Source organism: Phodopus roborovskii, unplaced genomic scaffold (genome assembly GCF_943737965.1).
Source record: "Phodopus roborovskii unplaced genomic scaffold, PHOROB, whole genome shotgun sequence".
Classification (NCBI taxonomy): domain Eukaryota; kingdom Metazoa; phylum Chordata; class Mammalia; order Rodentia; family Cricetidae; genus Phodopus; species Phodopus roborovskii.
In genome coordinates, this window is record NW_026126546.1 from 8725272 (window position 1) to 8744722 (window position 19451).

The window sequence follows — 19451 nt, forward strand, 5'->3', positions numbered from 1 at the left end:
GACCCCTCCCGGCTGCCCCCACCCCCGCGCGCGTCTTCCGCGGCCCGCGCATGCGCCCCGTGGCTTTGGTGCAGGTGCAGCGGGGGCTCGCGCCTGAACCTTGTCTTACGGTCCCTAGGAGCAAGACGTGCAGACGCAGCAGACTAGGCACGCCGTGGGGTGGGGGCCAGTAACCAGGTTGGGAAACACATCGTGGCATATTCTCTTAACTTGGTCACAGGGATGGGCCCCCCCAAACTGAATTCACCCGCATGCTCGCGGACACTCTGACTTCCCTAGGCCTAAGGACCCTCAAACTGCGTGGTGCCACACCAGAGTTAGAGCCATCAGAGTGGCCATGGTCACCTAGAGGATGAAGGGGCCTGGGAGGAGGATGTGGAGAATCTACCACCCAGGGTCCTCAGCGCAAGGATGCTAAGGAGAGGGCCAGGCTAAGGAGGATGTCCTTCAATGGGTTTTCAAAACATGGGCATATCTGGGTCCCGGCTATGACCTTCCAAAATACTGAAGCTAAACATCAAAAATGTCAAGGGAACTCACTGATGGTACCTGAACAAGTTGAGACCCCTGGCCAGCCACATTGGCCTCTTCTGGGTCCTGAGGTTGACCAGGTGGTGTGCAGGAACTGTATCGGCCCTGTGAAGGCATTCAGGTGAGGGCCTGGTAGAAGGAGAGTGTGGGCATTGAGGAGACATCAGGTGAAGCCAAGTAGGTCTGACTCAGGACCCTAGGCTTGAGAATCCCTGAGGACCCTGAAGCCTCGCCAGGCCCAGGGGCTAAGGTTCACATCAGCGCGACCTTGATGGGCCCTCCCTGTGCTGCAGAGGTCCCTTCCCTTGGTCGGCCTGACCACACCCTTCAGTGCCCCAAACCTACTGGCACCACATATATGCCGCCTGGTGGCCAGGGTGGAGGCCTGTGCTGTGGTCAACTGGAACACACCAGAACCTTCTGGAAGTGTAGAGGGGCCAGAACTGGAGTTCAGGCACAGCCACTTAGAAGGGCTTTGAGTTGCGAAGACAACAGGGCGGTCAGTGGCCTTGGTTAGCCTGGTTCCTCCTCCCTGTCGTGGAGCGCCCTCTGCCGGTATCTCTTAGGTCATTCCCGGGTGGCGTCAAGGTCCTTCCCGATAAAGACCCAGCAGGGAAATACCTCTCCTGAACTCCCCACGCAAGCCTACTCAGCCTCTGCCTGGGTCTCCAGGAAGACTCTGGAGGGCAAATTAGCTTCCTTAGGCCCTGCTGCTGAATTCTCTTTCCAGGAGCCCAGAAGTGCCTGCCTACAGCTCGGCAGGGGTGATGACCTCTGCCCAAATTTCAGAGACAGAGACACTTACAACATTTGCGGGCACGGATGTCTCCTTAATAGGGCAGTAGGCTCTCCACCCAAGGTGTGCCCTCTAATGATGTTGGGGACAGAGGACTTATCCTTGCCTGGCATGGATACTCCAGGGTCTATGGGGCAATAAAAATGTAGAGGAAAGGAGAAGGCACTGGAAAGACACACAGCCAAGGTAGTCCTGGGAGATGGCCTGGGCTGGCTCCTGAAGGGTATAAGCTGCGGGGGGGAGGGCACAGGAGCTTTTAAGAGAGAAGAACCCCCCCCCAAAAAAAAGAAAAGAAAACCACAGAGCAGAAAAGCAAGCCCAGATCGCCACTAACAGATGTCACCAAAATGGGAATTCAGCAATGACATCTCCAGGTCAGAGGTCCTGGAGAGGCAGACTCAACCTAAGTGCAAAAACAGGCCTCCAGACAACCTTAGAAAGACCGCCCTAGAGCTTATGCGCTGCTTTTTGTTTGTTTGTTTTGTTTTTGCTTTTTGAGACAGGGTTTCTCTGTGGCTTGGGAAGCTGTCCTGGAACTCACAGAGATTCACCTGCCTCTGCCTCCCGAGTGCTGGGATTAAAGGTGCGTCCACCAAAGCCCTGCTTCTCTGCCGCTCTAAGAGCCATCTGCTGCAGGCACAGGGCGCTACCATGCCCACCCTGTCACTCATCCTCTAAGCACAGACTCAGAGTCCCCACCCTGTGTTGGGCCTGGCCAATTCCATCACACTCAGCCTTCGGCTAGGATGAGGAAATATGTTAACAATACAATCCCAGGCATGGTGGCATATAACTTTCATCCCATCATTCAGGAGGAAAAGGCAGGCTAGCTTGGTCCATAGAGTTCCAGATCAGCCAGGGCTACACTGATAAACCTTGTCACAAAAACAAGCAAGCAAAGCAAAGAAAAAACAGTCTCATTCCCCTTAGAAGCCAACTCTAGCTTTGTTTAGGAAAAAAAAAAAAAAAAGGAGGCAGACAGGCACCATGGTTCTAGCACTTGAGATGTAGAAAGATCAGGAGTTCAAGGCTATCCTTAACTACACAGCAAGTAGGTGGCCAGCCAGAGCTACATGAGACCCTGCCTCAACAAAAGGTTAAGGGCTGAATTGTGAAGCAGGGTCACAGAGGCCAAAAAAAGAGAAAAGTATATGCAAAGCCTTAGAGATGGGAGGGTTACATTACAAATGGAGTGTCTCAACAAAAATTATTTTCAGGCAGACTGACTCAGTTTCCCTCCTGAACACCTTCCTACACAGGTCTAGAAAAAAAGGTGACTCTGCCTGAAATGTAGGTAGTGCTGTAATGGTGACTTGGGTACCAGAACCCTAGCTAGGGGTAGCGAGAGAATGAAGGCAGGGCAGTTACACAGACACATGTGCAGTGGAGCTGGGGTCGGGTGGGTTGTTCATCACTCCCCCTGGAACCTCAATGTGTTTATGAGGTGTCTGCGGGTCATAAGTCCCAGGCTACAAGTATAGCCAGAAAGAAGAAGCTGTGGCTGCTAGTTTTTGCACACATCCATTAATAATTATAAACACTCACACATAAATTCTATAGATCCACTCAGGAACCCTCTGCTCCCTAGAGGGCAGCCAGTGTGGGAATGCACAACGGTCTGGGAACAGGAACAGAAGTCCAGGCAAATATGGGGCTTGGGCTCAGGCTGGATAATAAGCAGGCAAAAAGGCCAATTAGTCCAACACTAAATCCAGGAAAATGAAAGGCATCTTAAAATGCATGCCATGTGCTTGGCTGTGTGCTGAGCTGGGTTTAGTCATTTTCCATGCCATAGTGAGCCAATGACAAACAGGAGAGCTGCTCTGGGGCTCTGGCCATTGGCCTTATGAAAATTTAAACTTGCCAGGTGCATACCTCCATCTCTGCTCCTTCCAAGAAACCCAAGTCAAGCTTACCCACTTAGACTATCTTTGATCAAGATCACCAATGGCCAAAAATTCCAAACCTGTTGGTAGCCTTGGTGTTTGCTTAACCTCAGCAGCATGAGGCATGCCCCCCTTATTCTCCCTAGAGCCCTCAGCACACCACCCGGAACATGCTTCAGCCTTCCTCCTGCTTCATGGCTGCTCCTTCCTACTGTGAGGTCCTGCACCCTATCCGTCTCCTGTCTTCTCAGCTCCTCTCTCCTGTCCACACTCAGACACAGAGAACTCAGTAGTGTAACTGTCCCTTCCTTCTTTCTCTGGTGCTTGTCCAGGTATACCTTACAGCTGCAAAGACTGGCTGTCACCAAATCCTCCTGGCTGTTTTTAATTTTCATTTACTTGACTTTTTTTTTGGGGGGGTGGCTTTGTTTTGAGACAGGTCTCTCTACAAAGCCCTGGCTGTCCTATAACTCACTATGTAGAGCAAGCTGGTATGGTGATATTTTGTTTATGATCTGATAAATAAAGCTTGCCTTAAGATCAAAGTGCAAAGCTAGCCATACTAGTTAGCCATAGAGGGAGGCAGTGGCGGTACACACCTTTAACCCCAGCACTTGGGAGACAGGGCAGACAGATCTCTGTTAGTTCAAGGCCACTCTGGGCTACATGAAATCGATCAAGTCTGAAAGAGAAACAGAGATCACACAGAGGTGATCCCAGCACTTGGAGGACATGCCCTTAATCCCAGCAGTAAGGAGGTGGAGACTGGAAGGGATATGGCTGGCCAGAGAGGGGAATGTAAAGTGGGAGGAGACAGGAGCTCTTGGCAGTCTGAAGCAAGTAGTCTGAGGACAGGATCGCCCCTTGGTCTGAGCACTGGTAGAAATAAGAACTCTCTAGTAGCTGGCCACTTGGCTTCTCTATCTTTCTGCTTTCATCCGGATAGCTGACTCAGAGTTTTTATTGTTAAGACGAAAGAGCATTTGTGCTACAAGTTGGCCTTGAACTCAGAGACCTGCCGCCCTCCCCTGAGTGCATGGACTAAAGCTATGTGTCACTAAGCCCACTTCTGTTTTCAAATACACATGGAATCCAACCACTTCACATGCTGCCACTGCCCAGCAGTCTCCATCCGCGGTGGGTGAATCATATCCCCGAGGGCCCATACTGTCTTCCAGAGTCGTCTAGCATCTCTGGCAACCACAAGTACTCTGCTCATGCAGACCTAGATTCTGCCACCTCAAAACCTAGTAAGGCCAGGGAGAGACCTCAGTGGGTAAAGTGCCTGCCAAGCTGATCCAACGCCTGGATTCCCCCTGCTATCTCCCCAGCTGTCTTCTGTGCACATGCGTGTCCATGCACATGCGTGTCCATGCACACAGTTTTAAAGAGGCTCCAAGGAGCCTCACCCGCCAAGCTTCCTTCCTCAGCTTCCTGCAGCCCCCAGACTCCGGCATGATGGGCTGGAACAAACCTACCGACCTCCAGACCCCTCCACCCTACCTTCCTGGCTGATACCCCTACTTTTTTCTATAGGCATGTCCCAAAGAGGACCCTACACCATACTTTCTTGGCAATTTGTATCAAAGGCTAATAATATCCATAAAACAGTTAATCTTGAATTTAGGGTAAACAATACTTTTAGTGTAAGTAGAAACCCTAAAAAAGTGTTTCTGTATTCAAATGCTAAATCTGGCAGTCTACACTTAGAACAAAACTTGTGTGACACACTTCTGGTCTCTCCTGCAACTTCGGAATGGCCAGGAGTTTAACCAAACAATGGGACAGGAGTATACTTCTACCTCCTTTGCTCAGGGTGAACCCAGAACAGAAACCCGGCTGTGCAGCACACCTGGACTGTGGTCTCAGCATCCTCTAACACCCTCCATGAAGGGTTGAGGCTTTAGCTCTTTGTGGAGCATGGCACTAATCAAGGAACCAATGCCCCAGATAGGGCAGTGTTGCACCTGGGTGAAGCAGTCACTCAGCCTCAGCCCTGTTGTGCTCCTGGAGCTGTTTCCAACAGTGTGAGTGCATGTCCTACCTTGATAAGAAAAAAAAATCTTTAATTTCACTTGCACAAACTTTCCAATAAAAGCAGAGTGCTGTCCTCACTTTGCTGGGGTTTTGCCTGCAAGGCAGTTAGCCCATGTGTGCAGACATGCGAGGGGCCATTAACTCCCATATAGACAGACATCCTTGGTACCCAGGGGCCAAGCTTGGGTCTGCACATGGACCCACCCACCTTCTCCCTCCTGGAAAGGGCATTTACCCATTGCCTGTTGCCCACTGCCTCTCCAGAAGCCCCAGGTTAGGGTCTCAGAGCTCAGCTTCCACAGAACCATGCCCAACCCCGCACAGAGAGGCTTTGGGGAACTCAGAGTGGGAAGGCCATTGTCAAGATCCCCTGGCCTCCAAACTAGGGCAGGCTGGCTGGGACAGGTCTGGGAATATCCACTGCCTGTAGGGCAAGTGTACCTCATCAGGGGTGATGCTGTGGGACAGTGCCAAACAGTACCCCACCGTAACCTGTGACAGGGCAACCAAGACCCAGAGGGGCTTACAACAGGGCAACAACATGGGTGGCTCTCTGACAGCCAGAGCAGGGACACAGGACACAGGCATGCTAGCAGGCATTTATTGACAGGGAATGTCACTGGATAAGGATCTTCAGCGTCCAGCTGGCCAGCAGGCACACAGAGCCCGGCGCTCAGCCTGCAGCAGAAGGGTCTCAGTCTGCAAAGGAACCAGAACCATGAAGATGGGACAGAGGTTCTCAATGCACACCTTCCCAGGCCTTCCTGGCCTCCTCACTTTGCCCCTTAGGTGCCTTATCACCCCATTTCCTCCAGAGCAGCTCCCATTGCTGGGGTCTCTCCTTATACCCATTCCCACTGCAGCCATCTTTCAGCTCACACCCATCACTCAAAGCTCCTCCACCATGCACACCCACTCCCCAACCCACAAGAGGAGTAGAGGCCTCACTGGGGAGAGAGTCCTCCTGACTATCCCAAAAGGGATGAGTCCAGAAAAGGTCTTCCCTTCCTCCTACTCCCAGGAATTCTCTTTACAAAGGCCAACTCCCCTGGGCTGGAGAGATACAAGTTCACCCAATCTGTGAAGCCCTGAGACTCCAGGACACACCCAGATCTCTGGTCCTACCAGCTTTCCACTCTTCACAAGCCATAGCCTCCATGCCCAGCCTCCGTCTCTTCTTCCTACTCTGACCTCATCTCTCACGGAAAACCCTTGTTTAGTACCACACATCCCTGGAGTACACTATTTACCACAAATCCCGGGACCAAGTGCCCTGAGGCCTTGGCAGAGGTTACACAGTGCGCTGGGCATGGAGGGCGTTTTCAGGTGAGATCTGGTCCCAGACCCTTATAGTGGCTCGGTCTTGGGATGCTTACAGACCAAACCCCGACCTCCCTGACCTTGTGTACTCACCCGCGCGTCCAGGCTGTAGGCCGTTTTCCGTAGGTCCTGAAGGGCGCGCTGCATGAATTCAAATGCGTGGCAGTCCACACACGGGCGGCCTACGGGGACGAGGGATCCGAGTCTCGTGAGGTTGAACACACCGAACCCCAGCCAGGCCCCAGCCGAGCGCCCAGCGGTGTCCCAACCCCTGTCGCCCGCCCTCCAGCTTCCACCCAACAAGTGACCGCGCAGGAAACAAAGACGCCTCCCGCACGCCCCCTCCGCGGGCACCTACTCTGCGCGGGGACAGCGCTCCCGGCGGCAGGCTCGGCGCGGGCGCCCAGCGGCGCCAGGCTCAGCAGCAACAGCCACAGCAGCAACGTCGGCGGCGACAGCAAGGACCTGGGCGCGGGGGCCATGGCCGAGGAGGGAGCCCGGGGCCGCCCTGCAGCGAGCAGCGCAGCGCGGTCAGTGACACCGCCGCACCCGAGCCGGTCCACAGGCGCCGCCGCCGGCCCCGCCCACCCCCGGCCCGCGACCCACAGCCCAGCCCGACCCACGCGTCCCGCGAACTCGGGTGCGCTTAGCCTGGTCCCACCCTTCCCGGGGCCCCGCGGACCCCACCCCGACCCTCACCGCGGTTCACGGAACCGCGACCAGCAGCGCGGGCGACTCGGAAAGACGCCCCGTGACCTGCTCGCGCGCGCATGCGTCCAGGCCGACCCCGCCCGGGTCCCCGACGTCGTCGTCATGGAAACACCGCGGCCGCGCGCTCCCCCCCCCCCAGCGCGGGATGCTCCCACTCGGCGCGAGGCTTCTCATCGGACCCGCGCAGGAACGGATCCCGTCTCCCGGCGCCTGTCGCGGCCTCCCCATTCTGGCCGCGCGCGCTCAGCACCTGCGCCCTGGGCGCTGTTTCTCCACGGGGATCAGTTGCTGGCTGCCGCCGAATTCGATGTCCGTCTCCCCGGGACCTACGCGTGTGGGAGGCCAGCGTGAGAACCAGTCTAGGACCGGCCCGGCCGGGAACGCAGCAGCGAGCGCAGGTTGAATGAGTGCACTTCCCTGAGTGTTCTGACTGGAGTTTTGGAACCTCGCGTTGGGTGCGGGCGAGCCCGCAGTCAGGAGAGGGCCTGGGGCGCCACACTACACTGGTTTGTCTCTGTAGTGCCCTGCCCCTCTGTCAGGGTGTCAAGGAGGGGAGCTCTCCCTTGGAAAGCAAGGCTCTGGTTAGACTTGCATCTTGCGGAATTGGCCTAAGTGAGCATTGTAGTGGGGTTTCATTCCAGCATCTAAGCAAGCTGACCATGACCATGAGCTATGCTGGAGAGTCCAGGTCAGTCATTTGCTCCTTCCCACCCAAGCATACTACATACTCTCTTGAGAAAACCCGCTGAGATTTCTATTCATACCACGCAAAAGTGACCTCAAAGGTCACCAGCACTGTGCTCTTAAAGGGAAGACTAGTTTATTATCAGCCAGGAGAGTTACCAAGGCTGGGAATGCAGATGCCAGACAAACTGGCGCTGCATATGGCAGGCGTGGTCTCTTCTATAAATTTCAAATGTTATCTGGTGGCACTGGTTTTGTAGTTGAGTGACATTGGTGATACATTCTGGGGCTCAGTCAGAAAGACAAGGCAGGGTAACTAATAAAGGACTCAAGCCTGAGATTGTTTCAGCTCTTGGTCTCCAGTCACCACCAGGCTCCATGAAGCAGTCTCGTCAGTTCACACAAACCTGTCGGCTCCTCTTTTCTCTCTGACTCCCTCTCTGTCCTCCCACAGCACCCCACCCCCTTCAGCTGCCCCCTTGGGGCCAGCAACCAACAATCCTTTCTTCACCCTCAGAGTTTTGAAGCTGTCTGAGTCTCTGTCCATCTGACCCTACTTTCTCCAGAGACCCTGGCCAGCTGAGCAGCCACGCCCCCATCCCTTGCACACCTGGACTTGAAGAGCTTTTGAATTCTTCATATTTAATGTATGAGTTGGGCACTTTGGAGGTTATATTGTTAATCTGCATCTTAGGTTAAAATATTACATTTTTAACCTAAGCATTTTTGCCAGCTGGGCATATAGCTCAATGGTAGAGCACTTGCCTACCATGTGTGAGCCCTGGGTTCAATCCCCCATACCAGAAGGAAGGAGGGAAAAGGGAACAAAGACATACCCCTTTTCTTTAACTAACCTTTATGACATGTGATCCAGAGTCAGCAGACTCAGGCAGGAGGGTCCGCTCAATATATAAAGCAAGTTCTAGGACAACCTAGTGAGAACCCAATCTTCTCTCCCCCAAAAATAAATTTGGTATACTTTTTGTTTGGTTTTTTCAAAGTAATTTATTCTTATTTTATGTATATTGGTGTTTTGCCTATATGTATGTCTGTGTGAGGCTGTCAGATCTTGGAGCTACAGACAGTTGTGAGTTGCCATGTGGGTGATGGGAACTGAACCAGGGTCCTCTGGAAGAGGAGTCAGTGCCTTTAACTGCTGAACCATCTCTTCAGACCCTAAAAAAATATGGAACGCTTCACAAATTTGCGTGCCATCCTTGTGAATCTGCTAATCTCCATATCATTCCAATTTTAGTATGTGTGCTGCTGAAGTGAGCACGTAGTTTTGTTTTTCAAGACAGGGTTTCTCTGTGTGCAGCCCTAGCTGTCCTGAAACTCACTCTGTAGACTAAGCTGGTCTTGAACTCAAATCCGCCTACCTCTGCCTCCCAAGTGCTGGGACTAAAGGTGTGTACTACCACAGCCTACCTGTTATACTTTTTTATCCAAAGAAATTTTCTTTTGCAAGCGAGGTTATAAGTGGTCTGTGAGGTGCATGTATGGAATGCTGGTAAAATAAAAATTTAAGACATCGGTCCAAAGGCTGTTCTTCCAGAGGACCCAGGTTCAATTCCCAGCATCCACATGGCAGCTCACAACTGTAACTCCAGTTCCAGGGAACCCAAAAACCTCCCATAGACATATGGGCAGGGAAGCCAATAGAAATGAATTCAAAATTTTAGCCAGGCTGTGGTGACACATGCCTTTAATCGAAGCATTTGTGAGGCATAGGCAGGATGATCTCTGTAAATTCAAAAAACAAGAGAGATAACTGTTTGCCATGTGTGGTGATTTGAATAGGAATGTCCCTCATAAACTCAGACATTTGAACGCTCGGGTTAGGGGTTAGGAGGTGTGGCCTTATTGAAGGAAGCGAGTCGCTGGAGGTGGGCTTTGAAGCCAGCCCCAGGGTTTTTCTCTTGCTGCAGCCCCCAGGTCCAGATGTAGAACTCAGCTTTTTCTCCAGCACCGTGTCTGCCTGCATGCCGCCATGCTCCCTGCCGTGATGACAAGGGACTAACTATAAGCAAGCCCCAATTAAATGCTTTTTCTTATAAGAGTTCTCTTGGTCCTGGTGTCTCTTCACAACAATAAAATGATGACTGAGACACCATGAAAGCCTGTCTACCTGAGTTCAAACTCTAGAACCTATGGTGGAAGGAGAGAACCTGTTCCAGGTTATTTGATCATACCTTGAATGCTGAGTTTGCTTTAATTAAATAAAATCTTGGGTCAAGAGGCAGAGCCAGCAACTAGTTGACAGGAAGTAGTCGTAGAGAGTTAGAGTGAGTCTGGAAACGGGATGGAGAAACCTATAGGAAGTAGTAGGGAGGGGCTTTGGTTTGGAATAGTGGAAGTGAGCTCTCTTGCCAGGTCACTGTAAGGAGGAAGGGTGCTTCTCAGTCTCTCTGACCAGCAGGTTTTCATCCCAGAATCTGATTTACTCCTGAGTAAATGTATTGGTAAAATAGGGCAATAGAGACTTAGTTAAAAACTGCATTTGGTCCAGGCAGTGGTGGCTTACATCTTTAATCCCAGCACTAGGGAGGCAGAGGCAGTGTATCTCTGTGAGTTCAAGACTAGCCTGGCCTACACAGCAAGTTCAAAGACAGGCTCCAAATCTAAAGAGATAAACCATCTTGAAAAAACAAACAAACAAAAACCAAAACATTTAGTTAAAACAGACAAATAAAAAGCTCCATTTGACTGAAGCAGCAGAGAGGGTCCCACTGAAGTCCCACTGTGTCCCTTGCGCTGTGGTGCAGAGATTGCTGAGTCGCAGTCAGCAGCGGAAACAGCAGAAGATTCAGGTGCAGTCACTGTTCTGATGATAAAACAAGAACCGGCTCCAGAAAGTGCCCTCTGACCTCTCATGCATGCACATGCCTACACTCATGTACACACACCATACATTCCTCTGTACCATAGTAAAAACTTCTAATCAATTTAAGGACAAACATACCATGACTCTGTCACTAGAGGTCCCAGAGTCCCCACACTCATAGAGGCAAGAAAGTAGATGGTGGGCGCCAAGGGTCATGTAGAGAGGAAGTAGCTGTGTCTGGGAAGATGGCAGCTCTGGATGCAGAGATGGTGATGTTTGCACTTGATGCCACAGAACCAGATAGTGGGAAAGGCAAATATATATCATGTACATTTGCCATATGTTTTAAAATTCTGTGTTGTAGAGACTGCATTTCAGCTGAGTGGGATGGCCAAAGGCCCTGGAGAGGGGACAGTCCAGAGCCTCCCAGACGCTACATCTGAAGGCTGAAGAGCATGGCACTAATGTCCTGGTAAGTCACCCTGGTGTGTGTGTGTGACAACACAGCAGAGAAGCCAGCCTGATGTATACAGAAGAAACAAGCACAAACTTCGGTCTCCCATGAGGTCTCACCCAGGCCTCACACTACCGACCTAATCTGTAATGAGGTCTGGTGCCCTCTTCTGGCCTGCAGGCAGAATACATAATAAAATAAATCTTCAAAAAACCTGAAAGTTTACCACATCCAGGACCTCAATCAGGACTGGGTCTCCAGTACATGGACTGTTGGAGGATGCCAAGCCATGTCCACACCACAGCAGGCCTATGTGGAAAGGATGGGAAACCTTCAAATACAGCCCCTTCATCTTTTTTGTTTCTAGACAGGATCTCACTATGTAGTCTCCTGGCTGGCCTGGAACTTATGTCTGCATCTGTCTCTCCAAGTGCACGGTAAGTACTGCCATGCCCCAATTTCTCACATTTTATGGGATAAGCTGAGAGTTGTGTCCATTAGTTCTCAATGCCTGGGGGTTGGGGTTGAGGAGGGATTGGTAGGAGACATAGTTTGGCTCTCAGGTATCTAGGACATGCAGGGTTGTCATGGAATCTCTAGGGACTGAGTGTGGGTAGGGGGCAACCTGCTTAAAGAGGTGCCCATAGTGAGATAAGGGTGTGGTGGCAGAGGCTTGCCATTCTACGCTCCTTCGGGAAGCTGTCCTTTGGGCTATTGGCTGTGCCTGCCCGGCTGCAGAATGTGATGTGTAATCTGTGAAGCATGCTCCTGTGGTACCCAGGGAGCTCTGGAAAGGGGTCTTGCCTGAGAAGGAAAGCCAGCAGCCTTCCTTGCTCACTGAGGCCTCTGTTTCTCTAGGCTAGGTGAGATTTGGGGCATCTGCTTTGGGGACCCCAGTGAAGCCAGATCAACTGCTAGGTCTGCTAGGTACTTGTTTTGAGCTCTGCCAGGGACTGGAACCCTTAACTTTTAACATAGAGTTCAAGTGCCTACACAGCACACACACACACACACACACACACACACACACACACACACACACACACCTTGCCCCAGCTGTCTTGGGATCTTGTCCCACCACCTCTGTGGATCAACTTTCCCAGAAGGGGTCTGTTTCGTCAGTGGAGACTACTTAGCAACACAGTTTGGCAGGAATTGGGGGCTGGAGAGATGGCTCAGTTGTTAGAGCACTTCTTGCTCTTCAGTTCCCAACATTCCCATGGCAGTTCACAACCATATATGATTCCAGTTCTAGAGGATCCACTGTTTTCTGGCCCCTTGGACACCACCCATCCACATGGTTTATAAACACACATACAGGCAAAACACCCAAATACATCTAAACACAACTTTAAAATGAAAAAAAAATTAAAAGCCCTTTAATACCAGTACTCAATAGGCAGAGGCAGGAGGATCTCTGTGAATTTGAGGCCAGCCTGCTCTACAACATGAGTTCCAGGACAGCCAGGGATGTTACATGAAGAAACCCTGTCTCAAAAAACAAAACAAAACAAAAACAAAAAAAGAAAAAAGAAAAGAACAAAAAACACCCAAACCCTTTAAAAAAAATTGGCGGAGAGCATGCCTTTTAATTGCAGCACTTAGGAGCAGAGACAGGTGGATCTCTGTGCTGTGAATTCCAGGCTTGGGCTACATGGTGAACACCTGTCAGGTTGAGGCTAAGAGGGTGGGGTGGGAGACAGGGGCTCATGCATTGGCAGCTGGCAGCCCACGCGGCAGGGGAGGAGGAATCAAAGCTGGGATGGGGACTTCTGGCCTAAAAAGCTTTGACGCAAATCCTAGGTGTCTGATGGCCACTGTCACCCCCTGCACAGAATGGAGCTGGGGACAGTGGGTAATTGCAGCCATTTTCTGCCCACACAAACAGGTCCAGAGCCATCTCCTCTTGAGGTTAGGGACAAAGGAGGGGAAATGTTATGAACGGTTTTCCCGCTGGTCTGGTCCCTCAGCCGAGCCAGCCCCAAATAACACACAGACACTGTAATTAGATACAAAGCTGTTGGCCTATTACTAGCATTTCTTATTGGCTAGCTCTGTCTTAAATATCAACCTATTTCTATTTCTTTTACTCTATGTATTTCCACGTGGTCTTATCTTACCAGAGAGAGGAACCGGAGTTCTACCCTGTTGGTCCTACATCTTGAAACTCCCTACCTCTCCCAGAATCCTCTTTGTCTCCTAGTCCCACCTGTTTTGCTTTCCTATTGGCCAACAGTGTTTTATTCATTAACCAATACGGAAACATATTCACAGAATGACATCTCCCATCAGGGAAACATACCTCTGCTGGTTTTATAAGCCTCCATTTGGTTTGTAGCTGCAACCAAATCATGACCATGGAGTGGTCAAGGAAAACTGCAATAATGGGAGTAGTGTGATACCATCAGCTAAAGCAGTTCCCCATGACCATGACCTTGCAGGTGGCAGGGTCATCTGAGGCCTTGGGTCTAAGAGATAACTGTCCAGGCAAAGAGTAATATCCAAAGGAGCTAGACATACCAGGGAGAGGGACAGGGACAGGGCCACAGGGGAGCAGGAGAGGGCTGGCTTTGTTTATTTTCAAGTTTCATTCCAACCACAGTTTCCTTCCCACCCCTCCTCCCACCCACCCACCCTCCCCGCAACCCATCCCCAGTCCACTCTCCTCACTGGTAAGGAAAGGGCTGGCTTGTTAGGGACTGTGCCAAGTCTGGACTGTTTGACTTTATGCTGTATAAACTGGACATACAGGATCCACAGGAAAGTGACTGCTGATTCAAGATGGACATTGCTGTAGGGTTCCTGCTTCATGGGTGAGTCTACCAGACATTCTACAGGACACAGAGAAAAGTGACTGACAAACTGCCAATATAGGTAGACAGTTTAAAATTTGCTGCTTTGCTGAGGAGTCTGCCAGACACACTGTGGCCTATGGGCTAAAGATGGATGCTCCAATATTACAGAAGAACTTTAGGTGACTGACCAGGCAGTAAGTTTTGTCTCTGTCAATTCTAGAGTTTATGTATTATCCTTCTGTAGTCTTTGGTGGAGTTAAAGACAGATAGTTATAGTTATAGTTTTCCATAGTTAAGTTAATTAAAGATAAGTTACATATAGGACTTTAGACTCACAAAGATAGGATAGATAATGGAATATTTTCTTTAAATCTTGCTAAATGTTAATGGACTAAATATTGTTAACTATAGTTCTTATTTGATAACTGTTTAGTTATATATTTTACTATGTTAAAGTTAAAACCCTTCTTTTTATTTAGACAGAAAAGAGGAGATGTTGGGAGATGTCATCCTATTTCTCTTACTGGTTAATGAACAAAGCACTGTTGGGTTCTTGAGCCCAACTCCTCTCCTCCTGCCATGTGGTGGTTTCTCTTAAGCACCCACCTGTCACTCCACGCCAGCCCTCTCCTTAGGGAGCCTTTCCTGGTTGCAGGGTCTCTAGTCCTCAGGCTCTCTTCCTTCCCGCAGGATCCATCTTCTCTGGTGTACCTTCCCTTGCCCAGGGATCCATCTTTGACAGGTGATCGCTACCCACTGACAGCTGTCAAAGGTTGTCAAGGGTTGCATGGCTGCATTGTGCATGCGTTGGGTGGCTGCATAAGGACTCTGCATGCAGAAACCATGTGGAACTGGGGCCGCATGGAGCTGGGCCAATAGCAGCTTCATGACTCCAGTTACAACAGCCCCAACAGCTGAGCCTCGTTCTAAACCGTTCGCTTTCCCTATATAATAAAGCGCCTCCTGCCTGTTCGCTTCTTCTTTCCATTTCTTCTCCCCTCCCTTTGCTCCCTTTCCCAATAAACTCCACATAGATTTGTTGAGTTTGGTGGATCGCGTCTCATTGCCCAAAGCTGCAGCAAAGAGCGACACCCACCACAAACTGAGTTTGAGCCCAAGCACAGTCAAACCCTCAATGCTTCAGGCAGGAGTGGGGCTGGGGGAAGCTTCGGGAGAGGAGCTGTGGGGCTGGGCTTTTTGGTGCCTTCCCTTTGCTGGGAGATACTCTGAGTGGGCGGGGTTTGGAGAGCGGGGAATTGGACTTCTCAGACTGTGTGGGAGCTGCAGGAGCAAGCTGGGGGTTCCACCAAACACTGAGTAGTCAATGGTCAAAGACTGCACGCTTGATTTCCAAATTCTTGCAGATTGTAACGACTTCTGCCACTGCACAAGCAAATGATCCCAACACATTTCTTATCTCTAAACTTTTTGTGCTCTCCACTCTAAAACATCTTTCTTGAGCCAAGCATTGGTGGTGCACGCCTTTAATCTAGCACTCAGGAGTCAGAGGCAGGCGGATCTCTGTGAGTTCGAGTCCAGCCTGGTCTACAGAGCTAGTTCCAGGACAGGCTCCAAAGCAAAGCAATACAGAAAAAGCCTGTCTCAAAAAAAACGGAAAAAAAAAATCTTTTTTTGGACAGGGTTTCTCTACATAGTTCAGAAACTCACTTGTGTCAATCAGGCTGGCCTCAAACTCAGAGATCCACCTGCCTCTGCCTCCCAGAGCGCTGGGACTAAAGGCATGTGCCACCATGCCTAGCCAAAAAAATTTATCTTTAAGCCTAGCCAAAAGATTTATCTTTATGTACCAGACATATTCAAGGGAGCATCATAAAGAAACTGACATCATTGTGAACAGTGGTGGCACACGCCTTTAATCCCAGCACTCAGGAAGCAGGGGCAGGTAGATCTCTGAGTTTGAGGCCAGCCTGGTCTACAGAGGGAGTTCCAAGATAGCAAGCTGCACAGAGAAATCTAATCTAAAAAAAAAAAAATAAGCAAGTAAAAAAGTAATTGTTGATGTGACTGCTTCATGGTATGAGTAAGGATTTTTATTGTAGATATGAGAGAGGGAACAGCAGAGGGACTGAACACGGCCAGCAGTCTGAAGAAGGCCAGGACTAAGGAGGTGGGAAAATGGGAGAGAATACTGGAGATAGGACAGCAAGAGATAGCGAATAGAGCAGAAAGAAAGGGGAGGGAGACAGTAGGAATAAGAGCTAAAGATAGTGAGAGTCATGCTGGCCTCGAACTCGCGGAGATCCACCTGCTTTTGTTGGAATTAAAGGCATGTACCACCACACCCAGCTTTAAATAAACTTTTAACACACTAAACCTAGCACTATATTAAAAGAAAAGAACAAAGTTAAAGTTGCACTTATTACAGGAATATGAGTTTTCTTTAATTGTAAAAACAGGGTGTTAGTGGCTCACACTTTAGACCCAGCACTGGGGAGGCAGAGACAGGTGGATCTCAGTGAGTTCAAGGCCAGCCTGGTTTAAAGTGACTTCCAGGACAGCTAGAGCTACACAGTATAACCATATCTTTAAAGAACAAACAATAGGAAAACAAAAATAATTGCAAACATAAACAATATACTCTATCACATCCACTGAGGATGGTGACACTTTATGAAATTAAACACTAGGCTATTTTAAAACCCTTTAGCAGATGAAGGCAGTGAAGGACAGCATGGTGGCACACAGGTACTCATCAAAAGTTCAGGTCAGCCTTGGGAACACAGTGAGGCTCATCTCTGTGCTGGCTAGTCTTGTCAACTTGACACAAGCTTAAGTTATCTGAGAAGAGGGGCCCTCAATTAAGAAAATGCCTCTAGCTAGGAGGTGGTGGTGAATGCTTTTAATCCCAGGACTTGGAAGGCAGAGGCAGACGGGTATCTGTGATTTCAAGGCCAACTTGGTTTAGAAAGGAAGTTCTAGGGCAGCAAAGGCTACACAAAAACCCTGTTTCAAGAACAAAACAAAAATCCCAATGTAGAGCATTTTCTTAGTTAATGAGTGATTGATTGGGGAGGTCCCAGCCAATTGTGTGTGGTGTGTGGTGGCTCTACAAAAAAAAAAGTCTAAACACACACACACACACACACACACACACAAAGACAAACGAACAAAACCCAATAACAAACTCATACAAGTCTAGATGGTGATATTTGGGTTACTTACACAAAAATGAGTACCTTTTTATTCTTTTGAGGCAGGGTCTCCCTATATAGTTCTAGCTGTTCTGGAACTTGTGTAGACTAGGCTGGCTGCCAACTCAGAGATCTGCCTGCTTCTGCCTCCCAAGTGCTGGGACTGCCTTCATGTGCCACCACTCCTGGCAAGAATGAGCCATTTGAAAAACCAGGAGTGTTCAATTCACTACTGGTGTCAACTGCAAAATGCTAAATCCCTGCGGCTCACAACTCCCTGAAGCCGGCGACAGTCTCTTCCCTGTCAGTAACTGTGTATAACATCGATAACTTCGGGAAGTAGCCTTGTGAGTCCTATTCCTTCAGAGCTCCCTCTGCCTTGTACTTTTGTTACCATGCTACAGTCTTTTAAGAGCAGCTCTCCTCTCTACAGGAAATAATTTTTCAATTAGGAGAAAACAGATAAACACTTCTTTCTTCATATAGTCTCATTCTGTGGCCCCAAATGAACTATAATTTATGGTTCCTGTCTCACCTTCTCCAATCCCAGCATCACAAGCATGGGTCACCACTCCCAGAATACTTGAGCTGGATGGGGTTTCACTAACTTTGCCCAGGATGACTTCTACCTCCTGGGCTCAACCAACCCTCAGTCTCAGGAGTAGCTGTGACCAGAGCGATGTGTTACTGCCACCTCTGCTGGTGCTTCCTTAAAAATGGTAGGAGGGGACATGCTTTCCTAGTCACCAAGCCTTTAATCCCTGCACTTGGGAAGCAGAGGCATGTGATCTCCTGTCTTCCAGGACAGCCAGAGCTACATGGTGATGCCTGTTAGTTACCTCAGCATGGGGGTAGGGGGCGCTCCAGGCAAGCCTATGCCACTCCACATGTCTTGGGGTAGAAGCAGCAATCTACAAGTGTCCTGATGATTAACCACAAGCATCTCCACCTGGGCATCTGTCTCACACATGGAACAGGCCTGTACTCAAGACCCACATCCCTGGTGCCAATCTGTGTTAGGGTTTCTATTGCTTCGATAAAGCACCATGACCAAAAAAGCAAGTTGGGAAGGAAAGAGTTTATTTGACTTACACTTTCATATTGTTTATTATTGAAGGAAGTCAGGACAGGAACTCAAACAGGGCAGGATCCCCAAGGCAGAAGCTGATGCAGAGGCCATGGAGGTGTGTTGCTTACTGGCTTGCTTCCCATGACTTGTTCAGCCTGCTTTCTTGTAGAACCCAGAACCACCAGCCCCCTATGGAGTGGGCCCCCTCCCATTGATCTACTTGAGAAAATGCCTTACAGCTGGATCTCATGGAGGTATTTCCTCAACTGAGGCTCCTTTCTCTGATAAGTCTAGCTTATGTAAAGTTGACATACAAAACCAGTGGTTCAACTGACCCCTTGTCAACTTGACACATCCTTCTATTCTGTTTTATACCCAATATCTCACATTAAAAATATAAATAATGCACGGGACACTGAGTATGGCTGGCCGAGGGGCAAGAGCCCTGTGTACGGGGAAGGGTGTGGCATGCCTACGCCTCTTCCCCTGCAGCATCGTGCAGCTGGCAGTCTCCCAAGAGTTTGTTGTGCTTTTCATAGATGGCCTAGGCCGTATTTCCCAGTGGAGTTCCATTGTGGCCGGAAGTCTGGTGGGCATGGTTTCCGTGATTGTCACATACTCACCGACCTCATCAAAACCCGGTTGATTGTATAGAACATGCTGAAACTGGCTTACAGGGGTTTATCCATGCTTTTTCTGGCCCTTTATCGAGGGGCATCCCTCACTGTTTTAGGCGCTCTTCCCTTCTCTGCTGGCTCTCTTCCAGTTTACATGAACCTGGAGGAAATCTGGAATGGACCGGGGGACTGCTTCTCTCAGTTGCAAACCTTTGCCAGTGTCTGTATGGCTGCTGCTGTGAGCCAGACCCTTTCCTTTCCCGTTGACACTGTGACGGGAAAGATGCAGGCTCCAAGTCCTTATCCTCCCCACTGTGGAGGAGTCTGGCAGATAGCGAAGGCCCAAGAGGTACTGGGGCTCTGGAGCCGACTGACAGCTAACTTACTAAAGGTAGTTCCATATTTTGGAGTTGTATTAAGCATATTTGAATTCTGTAAGAGAATTTTTCTTTATGAAAATGTTATATCCTGTCCTTACTGACCTATAAATTGACTCCAGGAGTGGACCAAAGTTATGGGAATTAAAGGAGTTCTTCAAACCCAGAAAACAGAAATCTAAAAAACCAACTCTGTAA

The 19451-nt window shown here is 49.7% G+C and overlaps 1 protein-coding gene and 2 pseudogenes across 1 annotated transcript; 1 reads left to right on the forward strand and 2 right to left on the reverse strand.

Annotated features, from left to right (window-relative positions):
- Nucleotides 1–5837: 5837 nt before the first annotated feature.
- CUNH4orf48 (chromosome unknown C4orf48 homolog) lies at nt 5838–7411 on the reverse strand. The gene is made up of 4 exons (XM_051200227.1): nt 7270–7411; nt 6929–7078; nt 6664–6752; nt 5838–5949 (listed from the first exon to the last, which is right to left on the reverse strand). The coding sequence occupies exons 1-4, from the start codon at nt 7340–7342 to the stop codon at nt 5884–5886; spliced, it is 378 nt and encodes a 125-aa protein (XP_051056184.1). The 5' UTR covers nt 7343–7411; the 3' UTR covers nt 5838–5883.
- Nucleotides 7412–9145: 1734 nt separating this feature from the next.
- LOC127233829 (uncharacterized) lies at nt 9146–9244 on the reverse strand (annotated as a pseudogene).
- A 9436-nt stretch (nt 9245–18680) lies between these two features.
- LOC127233671 (solute carrier family 25 member 43-like) lies at nt 18681–19451 on the forward strand (annotated as a pseudogene).